The following is an 18011-nucleotide window of genomic DNA, read 5'->3' as shown; positions in this document are numbered from 1 at the left end:
AATTTTTTCCTTAAGACTATTCCCTTAGGAAAATAGGGGAAACATGCATTTTTACTCTTAAGAAAAAAGGCTACTTAAAAAAAACAAGAAATAATCTTCCCTTATTAAAGTATCAGGAACACTTATAATATCCTTTGTAGGCAAGAAGATGGTAAACCTATTTGGGCATTGCTGGAATCAGTGTGAACTGGCATAATTCTTTGGAAACTATTTGGCTACACGGATCAAGAAACCACAGGAATGCTCTTATTCCTACTAGAGACACTTGTAATATTTTAAGACCTGAAACCTTGGTGGGAATTCTGGAGACTTATGGCAACTATTTTGAGTCTTTTTGTACAACAAAATGTCTGCAGTTTGAATATATGCTTGATACCCACTCCCCAAATCTACTTACATCAATTATGCTTTTAATCTCTTTTATATAAATCTCTTCAGTCTCAAGCAAGTCATGTATAATGCGCCTGAATCGCAGCAGCAGGTGGGAGGGTGAAAGAGAGAGAGACAGGGAGGGGAGAGTGTTCTTTTAGAATTCTGTTAGAATAATGCTCATCAATACAGTTCCCCTTTAGTGGCTCACCTACTTAGTTTCTGGTCAGTTCATTCTGTTCTATTGAACACCCAAGGTCAGCATCTCACAAACGCATACTGTGATCACACTGGTATCAAGAAGAAACAGCAAGGTTAGAGAACTCAAAATCCTTTAGGCAGCCAGTGAATGACCTGTCCTCTGGGTGGGCCATACAGTGTGGGGGTCAAGAAGGGAGACGTTGGAGTCAGAAATACCAGGTTTGGATCCTTAGTCAAGGAAGGTCTGCCTGACCTTGTCCCCACCCCCTACATTGTATACGTTGTATAAGTGGTTTCCTAGATTTTCTCTCCAGCTTTCTGCTCACATCAAGATTTTTTTCCTTTTAAGAGATAGGGTCTTGCCCTGTTGCCCAGTACAGTGAGTACAGTGGTATGATCATGGCTCACTGTAGCCTCAAACTGCTGGGCTCCAACAACCCTTCCACCTCAGCCTCCCAAGTAGCTAGGGCTACAGATGTGCACCACTATGCCCAGCTAATGCCTTTTTTTTTTTTTTGGTAGAGATGAGGTCTTGCTATGTTACCCAGGCTGGTCTCAAACTACTACTTTCAAGCAATCCTCCTGCCTTGGCTTCCCAAACTGCTGAGACTATAGGTATGAGACAGTGTGCGAGGCCCTCACATCCAGATCTTTGACCCATATGGATGTATTTTGTTGTACATGGCGTTAGATGGATGCTAGCTCCTTCCTCTGGCATTGGATGTTTCACCATGATTTCCTAAGGCAAAAGGTATGAGTTCTGTCTGCTTCTGTCAAGGAAGGCAGATGGAACATGTGGTGGGCAGAATTACAGACGGTCCCCAAGACTTCTGGCCCCACTGCACATACACCTCTTCCAATCAAACACTAATTTAGGGGCTGCTGTGGAAGGCTTTTGCTGTTCATTTGATAGGTAATCCACTTGGGCTTGACCTAATCACATGAACTCAGTTTTGGGTCTAGAGGTCAGAGATTGGAAGCACAAAAAGGATTCAACACAAAGGAGATTCCCCTTTGCTGACTTTTGAGATGGAGGGGGCCAGATGGAATGGAATGTGGGCAGCCATAGGAACTGAGAGTGGCTCCCAGCTGACAGGCAGCAAGGAAGGGAAATCAGTCCTATAGTTGCAAGGAACCAAGTCCTGCCACAACCACATGAACTTAGAAGAGGATCCAGAGCTCCACGTGAAAACACAGCCAACACCTTGACTTTAGCCTTGTGGGACTCCTGTCCCAGGGAAACTGTGAGTCTCCTAAGTTTGTGGTCAGTTTTTATAGAGCAATAGAAAACCAGTAGAAAGAGTGAGGCCAGTCCCCACATCTATCCCAGACAGACTTTCTTTCTCTCCTTAGGCTACGTGGCCATATTTATTATTTCTTTTAGGGGTCCAAGTAGATGAGTGTTTATACATGTGTCCTTGTGTAGAATATATGTATTTATTCCTGTGAACTACTGATGGATTATCTATTAAATGGCAGCCTCTCCTAGAAAATGATTTGTTTTTCTCTCATAAAAATGAATGTGGCAAGACACAAATGATCCAAAAGAAAAAAATGGGAAAGGACACAAAATAGGAGATTCACACAAATATTCAAATGGCTATTAGGCTTGTGGAAAAAATACTCAGTACATACATTCAATAAAGGCATATCTTAAAAAAGCAACAATTTTCATCTATTAGAATATTAAACATTTCAAACCTCAAAGAAAGACTGGTAAATGAGGGTATGGAAAAACCCTCAGACAATATTGGTAAAATGTATAAATTTGTGCAAGCTCTTTGGAAGGTAATTTGGAAACATCTCATGGAAATGTAAAACACGTGCTCCTTGGTTCAGTAATTTCACTTCTAGGAATATTCATTGTTTGCAATTAGGACAATATAACTTCAACAACAACCAGATATAAACTGGTTACTTAAATGCTCATCAAAAAATTATGGTACGTAGGCCGGGCATGGTGGTTCACACCTGTAATCCCAGCACTCTGGGAGGCCGAGGCGGGTGGATTACTTAAGGCCAGGAATTCGAGACCAGCCTGCCCAACATGGTGAAACCCTGTCTCTACTAAAAATACAAAAAATTAGATGAGTGTGGTGGTGCATGCTTGTAATCCCAGCTACTTGGGAGGATGAAGCAGGATAATCACTTGAACCCAGGAGGTGGAGACTATAGTGAGCCAAGATCACACCATTGTGCTCCAGTCTGGGCGACAAGAGTGAAACTCCATCTCAAAAAAAAAAAGAAAAAAAGTATATATATGGAACATACACATAATGAAATACCACACAATTATTAAAAAGAATGAGGCTGACTGAAACATTGATATGACAGAGGCCAGGTATTTTCAGTGAAAAAACAAAGCAAGATGTAGACAAGTAAGCATAGCATGACTATTTGTGTAAAAAATGAGTACGTAGAAATATACATAAAATTGTATATGCTCAGAAAATTTATGCAAAGAAACTTAACACGTGATTGCTTTTGGAGAGTGGTACTGAAAGCTAAAATATGAAGAATTTCTACATCTTACTCTATACCCTTCTACAATGTTTTTTTTTTTTTTTTTTTTTTTTTTTTTTTTTTTTTTTGAGACGGAGTCTCGCTCTGTCGCCCAGGCTGGAGTGCAGTGGCCGGATCTCAGCTCACTGCAAGCTCCGCCTCCCGGGTTCACGCCATTCTCCTGCCTCAGCCTCCTGAGTAGCTGGGACTACAGGCGCCCGCCACCTCGCCCAGCTAGTTTTTTAAATACAATGTTTTTTTAAGTGAAACATTTACTGCTTTTATAATGGAAAAACAGGGTTTATATAATATTTTAAAATGAATGTTACTGGAGGTAATGATAAGTAAACCCTATTTGATAGATATAAATTAATACAATTCACATATTTTACAGTTCATTATTCTTTCTTATAATCATTTTTGTGTCTATTTATAAATACTTGTTTTAAGACAAGACTGATAAACAAGATGCACCACAGAGGATGTAATTTCCCGAAGTCTAAAACTCCCAAAAAGTTACTTTAACATCATACTTTACTAAGTCACTGAGAAAGAGGTTCCTGTGCCTTTTATAAATCACCCTGAAACAACGACGGTTTCTACATCAGAAGGAAGTACAGGTCTCGACACCAATATGTTTCTATGAGCCACGGCATCCAGGGGGACTACAGCAACAGTTAAGCATTCATGGAAAACTTGAGTACAATCAGCCTCTTATGCCTTCATGAAGCATTGGGCTTAAGCAACTTGGCAAGTTGGCTTCAGGATGCATTGACGATTAAAGGAAGTCAGAAGGCAGAAATAACCAGGAGGTGGGCAGAAGTCAAGGTTATTATCCAAAGATGATCTATGAACTTAAGAGACTCTTAGGAGCTTTTAGGACTCTAATACAGGAAAATATTCACATCTCTGAAGAAAAAGAAATCCCTTGGTCATATTCTGCGTAATAGTTTGGAAAATAGTCTAGAAATCTTATCCAACTGCTTCATTTTACCTGTTGGAGTGCAACAGATAAAATGCCAATGACAGGAATTCCACTGAAGAATGTAGGCAAATCAATATTCATTCAGTACATTCAAATTAATATATAACTTTAAAAAGAGCCCTCACACCACAGTTAGACCATTGTTTTTGCTTTCTTCTCCTGTTTGCCTTTCAGCTACCTTTATAAAACAGGAGAAAATGTATGACTCTTACTGATGATTCCCTGCTTTATTATTCTAAAGCAAGCTCGTCCGACCTGCAGCCTGTGGGCCACATGTGGCCCAACACAAATTTGTAAACTTTCTTAAAACGTTATGAGATTTTTTTTCGTGATTTTTTTTAAGCTCATCAGCTATCGTTAGTGTTAATGTTTTTGTTTGTTTGTTTGTTTGAGATGAGTCTTGCTTTGTTGCCAGGCTGGAGTGCAGTGGCACAATCGCGGCTCACTGCCCACTCTGCCTCCCAGGTTCGAGCAATTCCCCTGCCTCAGACTCCTGAGTAGCTGGAACTACAGGTGTGCACCAACATGCCCAGCTAACTTTTTGTATTTTAGTAGAGATGGGGTTTTACCATGTTGGCCAGGATGGTCTTGATCTCCTGACCTCGTGATCCACCCTCCTTGGTCTTCCAAAGTGCTGGGATTACAGGCGTGAGCCACCGTGCCTGGCCAGTGTTAATGTATTTTATGTGTGGCCCAAGACAATTCTTCTTCTTCCAGTGTGGCCCAGGAAAGCCAAAAGATTGGACACCCCTATTCCAAAGCATGTAACTTTATTCACAGAAAAGACTCTCAAGGATTTACCACCTAAAGTCATCAAGTGTATATCATGCAGATGAACAACAGAAAACACTGGAGTATTCAAGTAATTAAAAAACCTTTCAGCACCAACAGCAATTTCTGTCCTGATGGCAATCTACTCAGAGCTAGAGGACTGCACTTAGGATATCAAAGGGAGATTACGATGCAAGAGCAGCCTGCACTAAGGTACTCTGCCTTAGTTTACTTTGTTTTACATTTCAAAATAGATGCTGCCCTTAGCTCATTAAAGGGGAAACGCAGGCAAAATGTGTTTTAAAGGAATGTTTCTTCTCTGAAGCCATATTTCAGGGTAGCATGAAAACGGAGCTTTGGTTATCTGGTTCCATTCTACATGACACCTCATGCTTGTTTCAAATGACACCACAACCAAGGGGCAGGAATGAAAGGAATATGCTTTAAAAAAATGCAATCCTCTTTAGCAAGAGAGATCATTAAAATAGATACATGTTCGGATTTCCTGATAAGTTTCTTCTTTGTTCATGTGCCCTCCTCTGCTCCTGCTTTGAACTACTGCCCCTGTCACACACACACACCCCTCCTCGGTTCTCAGTTCTCCAATGGAAGAGTATCCTTTGGGATTCCCGTCCACCAGAGGTCTATTTTTGCTCATTATTGTCAACACAGTTTGCCTTCAAGAGTTTTCAGTTCCTCCTGCTATCCTATCACCACATTATGCATGTCAGAAAGCATTACAGATTTCTACTTTTTAAGAATCTGAACTCAGATTTCCAGGCTTCTGTCCTTCCTGTCCCATGCTGTTGACTCTCCCACATCTTTGTCTTCCTCCTAGACCTTTGGTCATTCTTGAGCCCACGCTGCCAATGGGCTATATCATTTTCACCTGGATACCTCCCAGACACCTCAGTCACATCAAGTTGAAATAGAACTAATCAGACAGAAGTAGCATGTGTATCAGTGGAACTGACATTTTTCTACAGTCCCTAAAACACAGTTGTTGTTTCAAAATTCCCCCTCCATCATTCTCATATCTCCCTTATATTCTGTCACCCAGGCTCCTTATATCATCTCTCAACATGCTTCCTGGGTGACTACTGACTCTCCACTTCTGGTGACACCCTGCAGTGCAAGCTTTCAATTCCTGCCATTTAAACACTTTAGTGCACTCATAGAAGCTCACCCTTACTTCTGAGATTTCTCTTCCCCCAGTCTATTTTGCAGACCACCAGACTATGCCCTTCCAAAAGCTCCTTTGAGAGAGAGTTTCATCCTTGTTGCCCAGGCTGGAGTGCAATGGCAAGATCTTGGCTCACTGCAACCTCCACCTCTCAGGTTTAAGCGATCCTCATGCCTCAGCCTCCCCAGTAGCTGGGGTTAAAGGTGCCTGCCACCATACCTGGCTAAATTTTGTATTTCTAGTAGAGATGGGGTTTTACGATGTTGGCCAGGCTGGTCTCGAACTCCTGACCTCAGGTGATCTGCCACCTAGGCCTCCCAAAGTGCTGGGATTACAGGTGTGAGAAACCGTGCCCAGTCCCCCAAAGCTCCATTTTTATCCTGTCATCATTCTCTCTCTTCAAGAACTTGCCCAGAGCTGCCAGAGTTCCTTCTAGGAGTTTAAGACTCTCTGTTCATGTGCTAAGAATCTTCTTAAGGAGCTTCCTTTAAAGGTAAAACCAGATTTACACAACTAGATTTACACATCAGAATGGGGAGTGGTGGGTGGGAGCTAAGATGGAACCTGTAGTTTTCACAAGCGCCCTGGATGATTCTACTGCAGATGGTCCCCTATTCAACTAAATAGCACTCATCTGTCCCACTCCTTTTAGACCCCACTTTTGTTAAGCCAATGTTATCACTATTTTCCGCTTTCTTTAAAGCGCCAACCATCCTTAAAAACTCCAACAGCTTCAGTTGAAATCAGTACCACACTCTCGTCCTTGTTTCCCACCCAAAAACCATTACATTAATTGACCAGACACGTATTGATGCCCTACTATGAGCCTGGCTCCATGATAGGCACTTGGGATAGAGAAATGTACCATAATCCTGACCTTAATAGATTCAGAGTCTAATGGAAGAGATAAGAAAATCAATGATTCCAATAAGTGTGATAAGGTAAGGGTAGTCAGAAAAGTCAGGGGCAGAGGAGGGGCAACTAATTAAACCAGGGGTTGGGGGAGACACTGCCAACTCTGTGTTGAGTGAAGTTTAAGCAGAGGTTTTTCTTTAAGTAAAAAATCAGTTTTTTAAAATAAAAAGTTTTTTAAAAAGTAAGGGGGAATAGAAGAAGGATGTTTGTCCTAGACTAAGGGGAACAGTGTGGAGGATGAGAGGAGATGAAAGTGTATGCTGTTCTGTGTACTGGCAAATTCTTTGGTGGGTGATATGGTTTGGCTCTGTGTCCCCACCCAAATCTCACCTTGAATTGTAATAATCTCCACATGTCATGGGAGGGACCCAGTGGAAAGTAATTGAATTGTGGGGGCAGGTTTTTCCTGCGCTGTTCTCATGATAGTGAATAGGTCTCAGGAGATCTGATGATTTTATAAAGGGCGGTTTCCTTGCACATGCTCTCTTGCCTGCCACCATGTAAGACATGCTTTTGCTCCTCCTTTGCCTTCCACCATGATTGTGAGGCCTCTCCAGCCATGTGGAACTGTGAGTCCATTAAACCTCTTTCCTTTATAAATTACCCAGTCTCAGGTATGTCTTTATTAGGAGCAGGAGAATGGACTAATACAGTAAATTGGAACTGGCAGAGTGGGAGGCTGCAGTATCTGAAAATGTGGAAGCAACTTTGGAACTGGGTAACAGGCAGAGGTTGAAACAGTTTGGAGGGCTCAAAAGACAGGAAGATGTGGGAAAATTTGGAACTTCCTAGAGACTTGTTGAATGACTTTGACCAAAATGCTGATAGTGATATGGGCAATAAAGTCCAGGCTGAGGGGGTCTCAGATAGAGATGAGGAACTTGTTGGGAACTGGAGCAAAGGAGACTCTTGCTATGTTTTAGCAAAGAGCCTGGCAGCATTTTGCCCCTGCCCTAGAGATTTGTGGAAATTTGAACTTGAGAGAGATGATTCAGGCCATCTGGCAGGAGAAATTTCTAAGCAGCAAAGCATTCAAGAGGTGACTTGAGTGCTGTTAAAAGCATTCAGTTTTATGTGTTCACAAAGATATGGTTTGGAATTGGAACTTATGTTCAAAAGCAAAGAAGAGCATAAAAGTTCAGAAAATTGGCAGCCTGATGATGCAATAGAAAAGAAAAACCCATTTTCTGAGAAGAAATTCAAGCCTGCTGCAGAAATTTGCATAAGTAATGAGAAGCCAAGTGTTAATCACCAAGACAGTGGGGAAAATGTCTTCAGGGCATGTCAGAGACCTTTGTGGTGGCCCCTCCCATCACAGAATCAGGCCTAGGAGGAAAAAGTGGTTTTGTGGGCCTGGCCCAGGGACCCCTGCTCTGTGCAGTCTAGGGACTTGGTGCCCTACATCCCAGCCACTCCAGTCATGGTTGAAAGGGGCCAAAGTACAGCTCAGGCCATTGGTTCAGAGGTGCAAGCCCCAAGCCTTGGTGGCTTACACGTAGTGTTGAGCCTGTGGTTCACAGAAGTCAATTGAGGTGGATGTATAGAAATGCCTGGATGTCCAGGCAGAAGTTTGGGGCCCTCATGGAGAATCTCTGCTAGGGGAGTATGGAAGGGAAATGTGGGGTTAGAGTCACCACACAGAGTGCCCACTGGGGCACTGCCTGGTGGAGCTGTGAGAAGAAGGACACCATCCTCCAGACTGCAGAATGGTCGATCCACCAACAGCTTGCACCATGTGCTTGGAAAAGCTGCAGACACTCAACACCAGCCCATGAAAGCAACCACAAGGGGGGCTGTACCCTGTAAAGCCACAGGAGCAGAGTTGCCCAAGGTTGTAGTGGGAACCCACCTCTTGAATCAGCATACCCTGGATATGAGACATGGAGTCAAAGGAGATCATTTTGGAACTTCAAGCTTTAATGACTGCTTTATTGGATTTCAGACTTGCATGAGGCTGATTGCCCCTTTGTTTTGGACAATTTCTCCCATTTGGAACAGGTATATTTACCCAATGTCTATACCCCCATTTTATCTGTGAAATAGCTAACTTGCTTTTGATTTTACAGGCTCATAGGTGAAAGGGACTTGCCTTGTTTCAGAGGAGACTTTGAACTGTGGACTTTTGAGTTAATGCTGAAATGAGTTAAGACTTCAGGGGACTGTTGGGAAGGCATGATTTGTTTTTAAATGTGAGGACATGAGATTTGGGAGGGGCCAGGGGTGAAATGATATGGTTTGTCTCTGTGTCCCTATCTTCATCAGGATCCTCCCACACATCCCCATTCTAAGTTGCAGGGTCCCATTCTTTTCCAATCAATGCCCTCATTTTAACAGTAGACACCTGGCAAGGCTGTGCATGCACCTTTCATTGTAGGTCAGCCACTCCCATGATAAGAGCTTGTATATGATTTCCCACAATTTCAACTCTTACTGTACAAGAGATAAGACTCTCACTCCAGACAATCTTAGAAGGTTTGAGGCTCAGTGTATGCTTCTGGAGCCAAGAGTCAGAATCCCTAAGTTCATAATTTTCTTCCATCACTTTGTCCAGTGAACTTAGGAGCAACCAACCAACTTCATTATATTCCTTGGTCCTCTACATATGGTCAAAGGTATTATGCATAGAGTCATTAAACTCCTTGCCTCTCATGAGTGGTGAATCAGGAGTATTGAATGCATTTCTGTTGCATAACTCTTTAAACAGTTTGTGCCAAGGACTATCAGTGTTCTCCACACAATTAGAAGTAGAGTCCTTAGCATTTTGGGGTCTAATCATATTAAGCAACCAACTCCAGAAACCTCAAAAACCAACTAAAGAAATCCAGCCTTAAAACTCTGTTCCTCTAGAACCATTCCCAGTACCAAAATCTCATAAAATAAATAAATAAAATAAATAAATAAATGCAGGCAGAGGAAGGTGGAAGGACTAGATCTTTCTCCAGTGCTGGATGCTTCCTGCCCTGGAACATCAGACTCCAAGTTCTTCAGCTTTTGGACTCTTGGACTTACACCAGTGATTTGCCAGGGGCTCTCTGGCATTTGGCCACAGACTGCAGGCTGCACTATCAGCTTCCCTATTTTTGAGGTTTTGGGACTCAGACTGGCTTCCTGGCTCCTCAGCTTGCAGATGCTTATTGTGGGACTTGGCATCTTGTGATTGTGTGAGTCAATTTTCCTAATAAACTCCCCTTCATATATTCATCTATCCTATTAGTTCTGTACCTTTAGAGAACCCTAACTAATGCAGTGGGGTTAAGCCAATCGTCTAGTAGGTTCATAAAATGCTACAAGCAGATATAAACTTAAAAACGATCCAGCTCATCTCTTCATTTTACAGATGTAAAAACAGAAGTAGAAATAGAATTGGAACCCCAGTTTCTTGAAACCCAGTGTTTTTATAACACCATGCTAATTTCATTCTAATTTGTGTTTTATTTAATATCAGGAAACAGTTCAAATAGAGGCCCAGGGCTCTGAAACAACTTGCCCAAGGTCTATGGCTTTTGCAAAGCAAATACTGTTTCTGCTACTTTACCTAGTTCCTCTTGGCTATGTTTGGGGTGCATCTAAAGAACCGTTTGCTGATTATTAAATAAAACACAAATTAGAATGAAATTAGCATAGTGTTACAAAAACACAGGGTTTCAAGAAACTAGGCTTCCAATTCTATTTCTACCTCTAGGATACAGGGTAAGTCACTTCCTTTCTCAGAATCTGTTTCTTTGTATGTTAAAGGGCTGGATTAGATAAACTTGACTTCCCCTCTTGGCCCTCATACGTCATTCTACAAATGTGTTATCACTTCTAATAGACTGTTTGATGTGATCTTTTGTCTAATGGTCCCTGCTTTTCACTTTTCCCAAGAAATGAAACAAAGGTCACAAGACTTTCAATTCATTTGCAACCCTGATTAACTAATAGTTAATGTGTAACTGGAGTGCTACATAGGAACAGAAAGGAGAAGGGGAATGGATTGGGTTGGAGAAGGTGAAGTCTGATCTATCCTCTACAAGAGGTACAGGGCTTGTCCAGGAAGACAGGAGTTCCAGGAGGAGTAAACTCCAGCAGGGGCTAGAGTCATGGCCACACACAGGGCCTTAGAGGATCCAGGCTGCCAGAGCAGAGTTTGGATGGGGGCTGGTAGGGGGAGGCTGGGGGAGCTGGCTGAGGAGATGGTTGTCATGCCAGGCCACGAGTGTGGACGACTGCAGGCCAGGCGAGGTACAGGAGATTGATGGGGCCGTGGCAAGCAGGGCAGATACCCTTCCAGGAACCTGTTTATTAAACACAGAATACAGTCCTGAGGGCTTGGTCTCAGGAAAACATGTTCTTAAGTTTTACATCCTTCTTCTGTTTTGATTAGGTGTTTCCTAATTATAAAATAAATTCCTAGAACTGTTAATGGTAACAACACAAAGCACTATAGACCCATACAAGGATCATATGGAAACTAATGACATTTTAAGAACAAAAGGTCTGATTAATATGAACACTTCCCTGGTTCCTAGGAGGATAACAGTTGAGTTTTGCTCAGGTGACCTGCCTTCTGTTCCTTCTTCTCTGCTTTGCATCTCAGTTTCTATATTTTGTCTTATATTAACAGGATTTGGTCTCATTACCCTGATGATTTTAGAGTAAACTCTCAAATTCTTTTTGGAAGAAGATGGGATATAAATTATTATTAAAGTTTATCTGAATAGATGTTCTTCAATATCACACAATAAATAATGATAATGTAATTTTATGCATATAGCACTTTAAGAGATTGATCATAAACAGTCCCATTAATCTTAATTCAACTTAACAATGCTTGCATTTGTATGGCATTTTAGGTATTATAAAGTTTTTTTAAATTGTGGTAAGATATGCATAAAATTTACTATTTAAACCTTTAAGTGTATAGTTGAGTAGTGTTAAGTACATTCACAATGTTATATAACCATCACCGCTACCCATTTCCAGACTTTTTCAGCATCCCAAACTGAATCTCTGTACCTATTAAACATGACCTCATTCTCCACCTCCCCACAGCTCCTGGGAACCTCTATTCTACTTTCTGTATGAATTTTCCTATTCTAGGTGTCTCATATAAGTGGAATCATACAATATTCATCCTTTGGTGTCTGACTTATTTCACGTAGCATAATGCTTTCAAGGTTCATCCATGTTGTAGCATTTATCAAAATCTGATTCGTTTTTAAGGCTGAATATCTTCCATTTTATGCATCCACTACATTTTGCTTATCCATTCTTCTGTTGACGAATACCTGGGTTCTTTTCACCTTTTGGCTATTGTGAATAATGCTGCTATGAACCTTGATGTGCAAGTACCTGTTTGAGTCTTTGCTTTCAATTTTGGGCATATACCTAGAAGTGGGATTGCTGGATCATAGGATCATTCTATTTTTAACTTTTTTGAGGAATTGCCATACACCCTCCACAGTAGCTGCACCTTTTATATTGCCAACAGTGCACAAAGGTTCTAATTGCTCCACATTCTGGTCAACATTTAGATTATCATTCTTTTTTTTTTGAAAAAAGAAAAAAATATAATAGCTAACCCAATGGGCACGAAATAAGGTTGTTTTTGTTTTTTGTTTTTAATGTGTTCATTATCTTACTTGATCCATTAAATCCCTAACAAGAGCTCCTCTAGGGCAGATGTCCTATCTTACTCATCCTTGGCCCCAGTGCCTTGCAAGCAAGTGAATTCTCAATAAGTGTTAATTGAATGGATGGTTGATAGATTTATAGGATGCATGCCAATTCTGTGGACAAGAGTAGGTACTAATTGTTATTTTCATATCACAGAAGAGCAAATCAGGGCTCTGAGCACTGACTTGGTTGAGGTCAAACTGCCTGCAAGTTTTATCTAACAGTGACAGGGGAACTGATGTGTCAAGCATGAATGTCAGTCCATTGAAACAGTGCCCACTTTTCTGACTCGTCTCCTTGAGAGACAGGGCCTGTACAGCAAGGACACAGAGAAGCAGGTTACAGAAAAAGGGCTGGCTCAGACCATTATCTATGTATGCCTGGGATTTGAGGAATGTGGCTGAAATCTCAATACTCCGGTTCAGAAGCACATCTGCAATCAAATATAACAAGACATGGTGTGAGAGACGTCTGGCACACCAAGGAGATTCCTAGAATACAACTGATAGGAAAACCTCATTACTTCAATTCCCAAGAAAGAGTACTACTGGTAGTAATCCCAACAGGAGTATCCAAGTAACTCAGTAATCTTCAGTAAAGAAAAGAAATTGTGAAACAATTATAGTCAGTCCTCCGTCTCTATAGGTTCCACATCTGTGGATTAAACACCCCTCATATTGAAAATATTAATAAATAAATAATAACACTATAACAATTAAAATAATGCAAATTTTAAAAGCAATACAGTATAACAACTATTTACATAGTATTTATATTGTATTAGGTATTATAAGTAATCCAGAGATTATTTAAAGTATATAGGAGACTGTGCATAGGTTATATGCGAATACTACACCATTTTACATAAGAGACTTGGGCATCTGTGGACTTTGTTATTTACAAGGGTCCCAGAACCAATTCCCCATGGATACCGAGGGTCAACTGCACCCAGAGCTTCTACCTCATGAAAACAAAAGGAAATCTATTGCAAAAAGGAAATTCCCAAAGATAAAAAGCATGCCTATGAAACAGTCAAACAGCCGAAAATGTTGAGAAGACACATGCTACTTTCCCTGCCCTGTGCCCCTTTTTCCCTCCCCTGTGCCTCTTTTTGCCCCTGTGCAAAAAGACGCAGATCTATTTGCGTCTTTATCTAGCAGCAGATATTCTATTATTCTAATAGATCCCTGTTTTTCCCAAGAGGGTTCACTTATTTATTAAGTATGATGCCAACATCTCTCTCAGAGGAATTCCTCTCAGAGGAATCCTAGAAATCTTTCCTAGGATTCCTTAGCCCTAAATCTGCAGAGCCAATTAGGTATTAATATTGGGCTTTACAACTTTGGACCATCAGACCACCAAGACTGATTCATGAAATGTATATGGTTTCAGATCACATGAATTTATCATGGTCTTTAGAATTGTCTTTTTAGAAGTACTGCTATAAGGAAAATCCCAGCATAGCAAGTTTTATCTAATAGTCTACTTATATTAAAGACTACTCAATGTAAACCCTAGGAAGACTTTTAACTGCCTTTTGGAAATTGGTTGAGTGGGATTTGAACCACGTACTCTCTGTAAAGCAGGAAATTAGCACTTAGTAATTACTAAGTATTTAAAAATGGGAAATGGAAAATTACATTTTAGACCTGGTGCAGTAGCTCACACCTGTAATCCTAACACTTTGGCAGGCAGAGGTGGGTGGATCGCTTGAGCCCAGGAATTCAAGACCAGCCCGGGCAACATAGTGAGCAATTCCATTTCTACTAAAAATAAAAAAATGAGCTGAGTGTGATGATGTGCACCTGTAGTCCCCATTACTCAGGAGGCTGAGGCAGGAAGATTGCTTGAGCCTAGAAGGTCAAGCTTGTAGTGAGCCGTGACTGGCCATTGCATTCCAGCCTGAGCAACAGAGCGAGACCCTGTCTCAGAAAAAAATGTATATTTTTTTAAAAAGAAAATTACATTTTAGTTGTTCCTTAAATATTAGTACAACCAAACCTAAGTGCAAAATTCCCAACACAAATGATTGCCTCTGGGCCAGCCATGTAGCCCCCCCGTCTTGTTGTCAATAACCATTTCTAGGGGCTGTAATGGTCTTCTGTCCCCCTGTACCACCCCATCACAGGATGCAAATTGTTTTGCTCAGTTTAGATAGCTGTGACTAGACTAAGTGCCAACTGTCTTTTAAAATATGTGTTAATCAGCACTCAAGATTGTTCCCACAAAAATGTCACTCCCTCACTCAATTTGCATGTGCCCTCCTGAGTAGGAGAGAAAGAGCTGAGTTAGAGGCAGCCCTCTGGAACCTGCACAGAACCCTGTATGCTCCCGGGAGTGTGGAGTGTGTGTCTGATCTGCTGGTGGGAAAAGGAGAAGACATGCTGACAGACTCACTGCCAGGGACTGGTATCAGGCCATTTTCACAGGGGCTGTCGGAGGGTTGACAGCGCAGCTCTACTGGACCAGGGAGGGTCCCAGCCAGCAGGGCCTGCCCCTCCAAGACTATCCCTGTCCCTGTGTCTGAGAGGTCCCACCGAGTGTTAGATGGCACATAAGAGATTTCCTTATGTGTTGGTGTGAAGGAGCTGATCAGTCCCAGGAGACCCCTCCCCCAAGCAAAGGAGAAGAAAATGGAAGAAACTGGGTTCTCAGAATGGCCTGCAGGTGAGTGCCTCCTTGTGCTGTCAGTTTGCTTCATCTTCCAGTTCTGGGTGTACCTAGTACGATTTCATCAAACTGCAGAGGCCCGGGAATTGAGGGAGGTTGCTGAAGGGCGCCAGGCCACAGAAGCAGTAGCAAGAACTGCAGGAAAGGGCTAATGTGCCTCCAGGGTCAGCTTTTGGGCCTTGGTGGCATCAAAGGAGAAGTACACAGGGCCACTGTACTACGGATGGGATTCTTGGAACAGAAGTTTGAATAACTGATGAGTGTGGAAGTGCTATGCAAAAATTCAATTCAACCTGCAATTACCAGGCATTCATTCTGTGATAGGCATTGTTGTGGGGGTGGCAAGGAGATTGGGGGGGGGGGTCTTTGAGGGACTCAGAGAAGAGCAGGACATGGTGTTCACCCACAAGAGATCTGAAGACTTTCAAAGTAGTTGGCAAAACAGACATACAACTTTTTTCCCCTCCCCGCAGCCAGTTGAGGCAAAAGACATATAACTTATACAGTGACAAAATACTGCCGACTGTTACTGACACATAACACCCTGGGCTGGGTCACTGGTGAGAAGAAGGAGGATTCTGGCTTTCGGGGCATTCAAGTCCTGTCCATTAACCATTTCCCAATCCCGTATTTATACATCCCATTTTAGACATATTAAGCTGAAGATTGATGTGACATACCCAAAGACACTTAAGTTTGAAGCTGAGAATCTGGGTTAGAAATATAAATCAGGGTGGGCTGGGAGTGGTGGCTCATGCCTGTACTCCCAGCACTTTGGGAGGCTGAGGCAGGCGGATCACTTGAAATCAGGAGTTCGAGACCAGCCTGGCCAACATGGTGAAACCCCATCTCTACCAAAAATATAAAAAATTAGCCAGGTGTGGTGGCACACAACTGTAATCCCAGCTACTCGGGAGGCTAAGGCAGGAGAGTCACTTGAACCTGGGAGGCAGAGGTTGCAGTGAACTGAGATCGTGCCACAGCACTCCAGCCTGGGTGACAGAGTGAGACTTAGTTTCAAAAAAAGAAAAAAAAAAAAAGAAAGAAATGTAAGTCAAGATTAAAGACAATGGGTGAGATCAGCAAGGAGCAAGTGTGGAGAGAAAAGAACACCAAGAAAGGCTGCGTGTGGTGGGAGGTGGCCGGTGAGCAGCGAAAGAGGAAGCGGACCCAAGGAGATAGAGCGTTGTTTGAATGATGATTCTGTATCAACAGAAATGAAATTCCCAGAGGTGTGAAACACAGCAGATCCTTTACAGCACGATGATAGGACACAGCATGAGCCCACCTCTGCCAGGTGAGAGGAGCTTTCTGCAGCCTGTGGTGGGCTCGAGGATGCCGACCATTCATCCACCCCATCGAGATAGTCCAGGCTCTGAGCTCAGCACTCCCCCCATCACTATGATTGCACTAATCCTCACCCACCCTTGCAGGCAGGCATTACTGTGGGCACAGAGAAGTTTGGTAACTTGCCAGCTCCTGTGTAGGAAGCCAGGTCAGGATCCAGCCAGAGTCTCTCTAACAGCCCAGGCCTTGAATGAACACTGGCCTGCTTCAGAATACATGGCCTGCGCTGTGTTCAAATTCACAGGACAGGTTCCCTATAGGGCCTGTGAGGAAATCTGGTCTAAGAGAATCCGGAAAGACAAATTTCGCGAAACAGGTCAAGCCTGACACTGTGCTGCTATGCTTCAGTTGTGTTAAGCCACTCAGTGATCAGACCTGCTTCTCCTTTCATGATTTTAGTAACACTAGCCTCTTCCTTGGGCCCCTGTTGCTCCCACCATCTCCCAGGTTCTCTTGCACTCAGGTTTAGTCTTCCCTCTCCACTACTGATGATGCATGTATTGCCTTACTCTCTGATCCCCTTTCCTAAATCTGCTACTCCTCTGCTCTTTCTGTGCCTTATCTATCCCTGCTGAGTCTAACATGCAGATTTTGGTCATTCCAAAGTCATGTATAGATCTAATCACAGGGCTCTCTGCTTACCAGCTGCTACTTGGATAAGGAAAGCATGCCAACACGGTCCTCCTTCTTCCTGATGGCCAAGTCAGCATCATTATTACCTAAGTTTATTTCTAACACATCTCAACATCTTCATGTACTCCCTCTTGATAAAAGTAACTGAGCATAACACCATCAATACCATCAAATCTGTCATTCTCTTCCCCTCTCTCTGGGTGGGACAGGAAGCCATGCTGCTCTAGGAAATCTTTCCAAACAAGCAAAGGGGACTTCCCTGTCCCCTCCCATGTGTGACCTGAGCTTGTGTGGATCCCAGGGTGGGCATTCGGGACTACTTGACCTTGCCCATCTCTCCTTCACACCCTCTCATCTCTCCCTACTACCACCAAAAAGCTTGCATTGTATCTCCAATTTCCAGACATACTTTTGAAACCATTTATCTATCTGGTATGTTTATCTGTATCTAGTATGACATGAATATGTGATTTTTATGTGTGTCTATCACGGTTTTGGTCAGTTTGTATTTCTCGTGGGTACAGTTCTATGTGCTCATGTATGTGGAACATATGTATCCTGACACATGGACCTAGTTCCAAATGATCTGAAAGGAATATAATTGTAAATGAATATTTGCACAGATATCCAACATACACTTGTGATGGCTGCGGGAAATGCATGTGGGATTTCAGTCAGCATTTTATTACAGAAGGTATGTGATTAGTGTTGTATTAATAATGAATCACCTTATTTGTGGGTCACTGTCAGTGACTCCTTTGCAAATCACATATGTAAATA

General features: G+C 42.3%; 1 protein-coding gene across 2 annotated transcripts in view; it reads right to left on the bottom strand.

Moving 5' to 3' along the window:
• Window positions 1–18011, bottom strand: part of MCF2L2 (MCF.2 cell line derived transforming sequence-like 2) — a 251075-nt gene that overhangs the window by 48606 nt on the left and 184458 nt on the right. For both annotated transcript variants that reach the window (XM_025377532.1, XM_025377531.1), the window contains exon 16: window positions 398–464. In XM_025377532.1, coding sequence (XP_025233317.1) covers window positions 398–464 — 67 coding nt within the window. The remainder of the gene's footprint in view (window positions 1–397; window positions 465–18011) is intronic.

The sequence above is a fragment of the Theropithecus gelada genome, chromosome 2 (assembly GCF_003255815.1).
Source record: "Theropithecus gelada isolate Dixy chromosome 2, Tgel_1.0, whole genome shotgun sequence".
In the NCBI taxonomy this organism is placed as follows: Eukaryota; Metazoa; Chordata; class Mammalia; order Primates; family Cercopithecidae; genus Theropithecus; species Theropithecus gelada.
The sequence above is the reverse complement of the archived record's forward strand: the minus strand, read 5'-3'. Positions and strand labels throughout refer to the sequence as shown.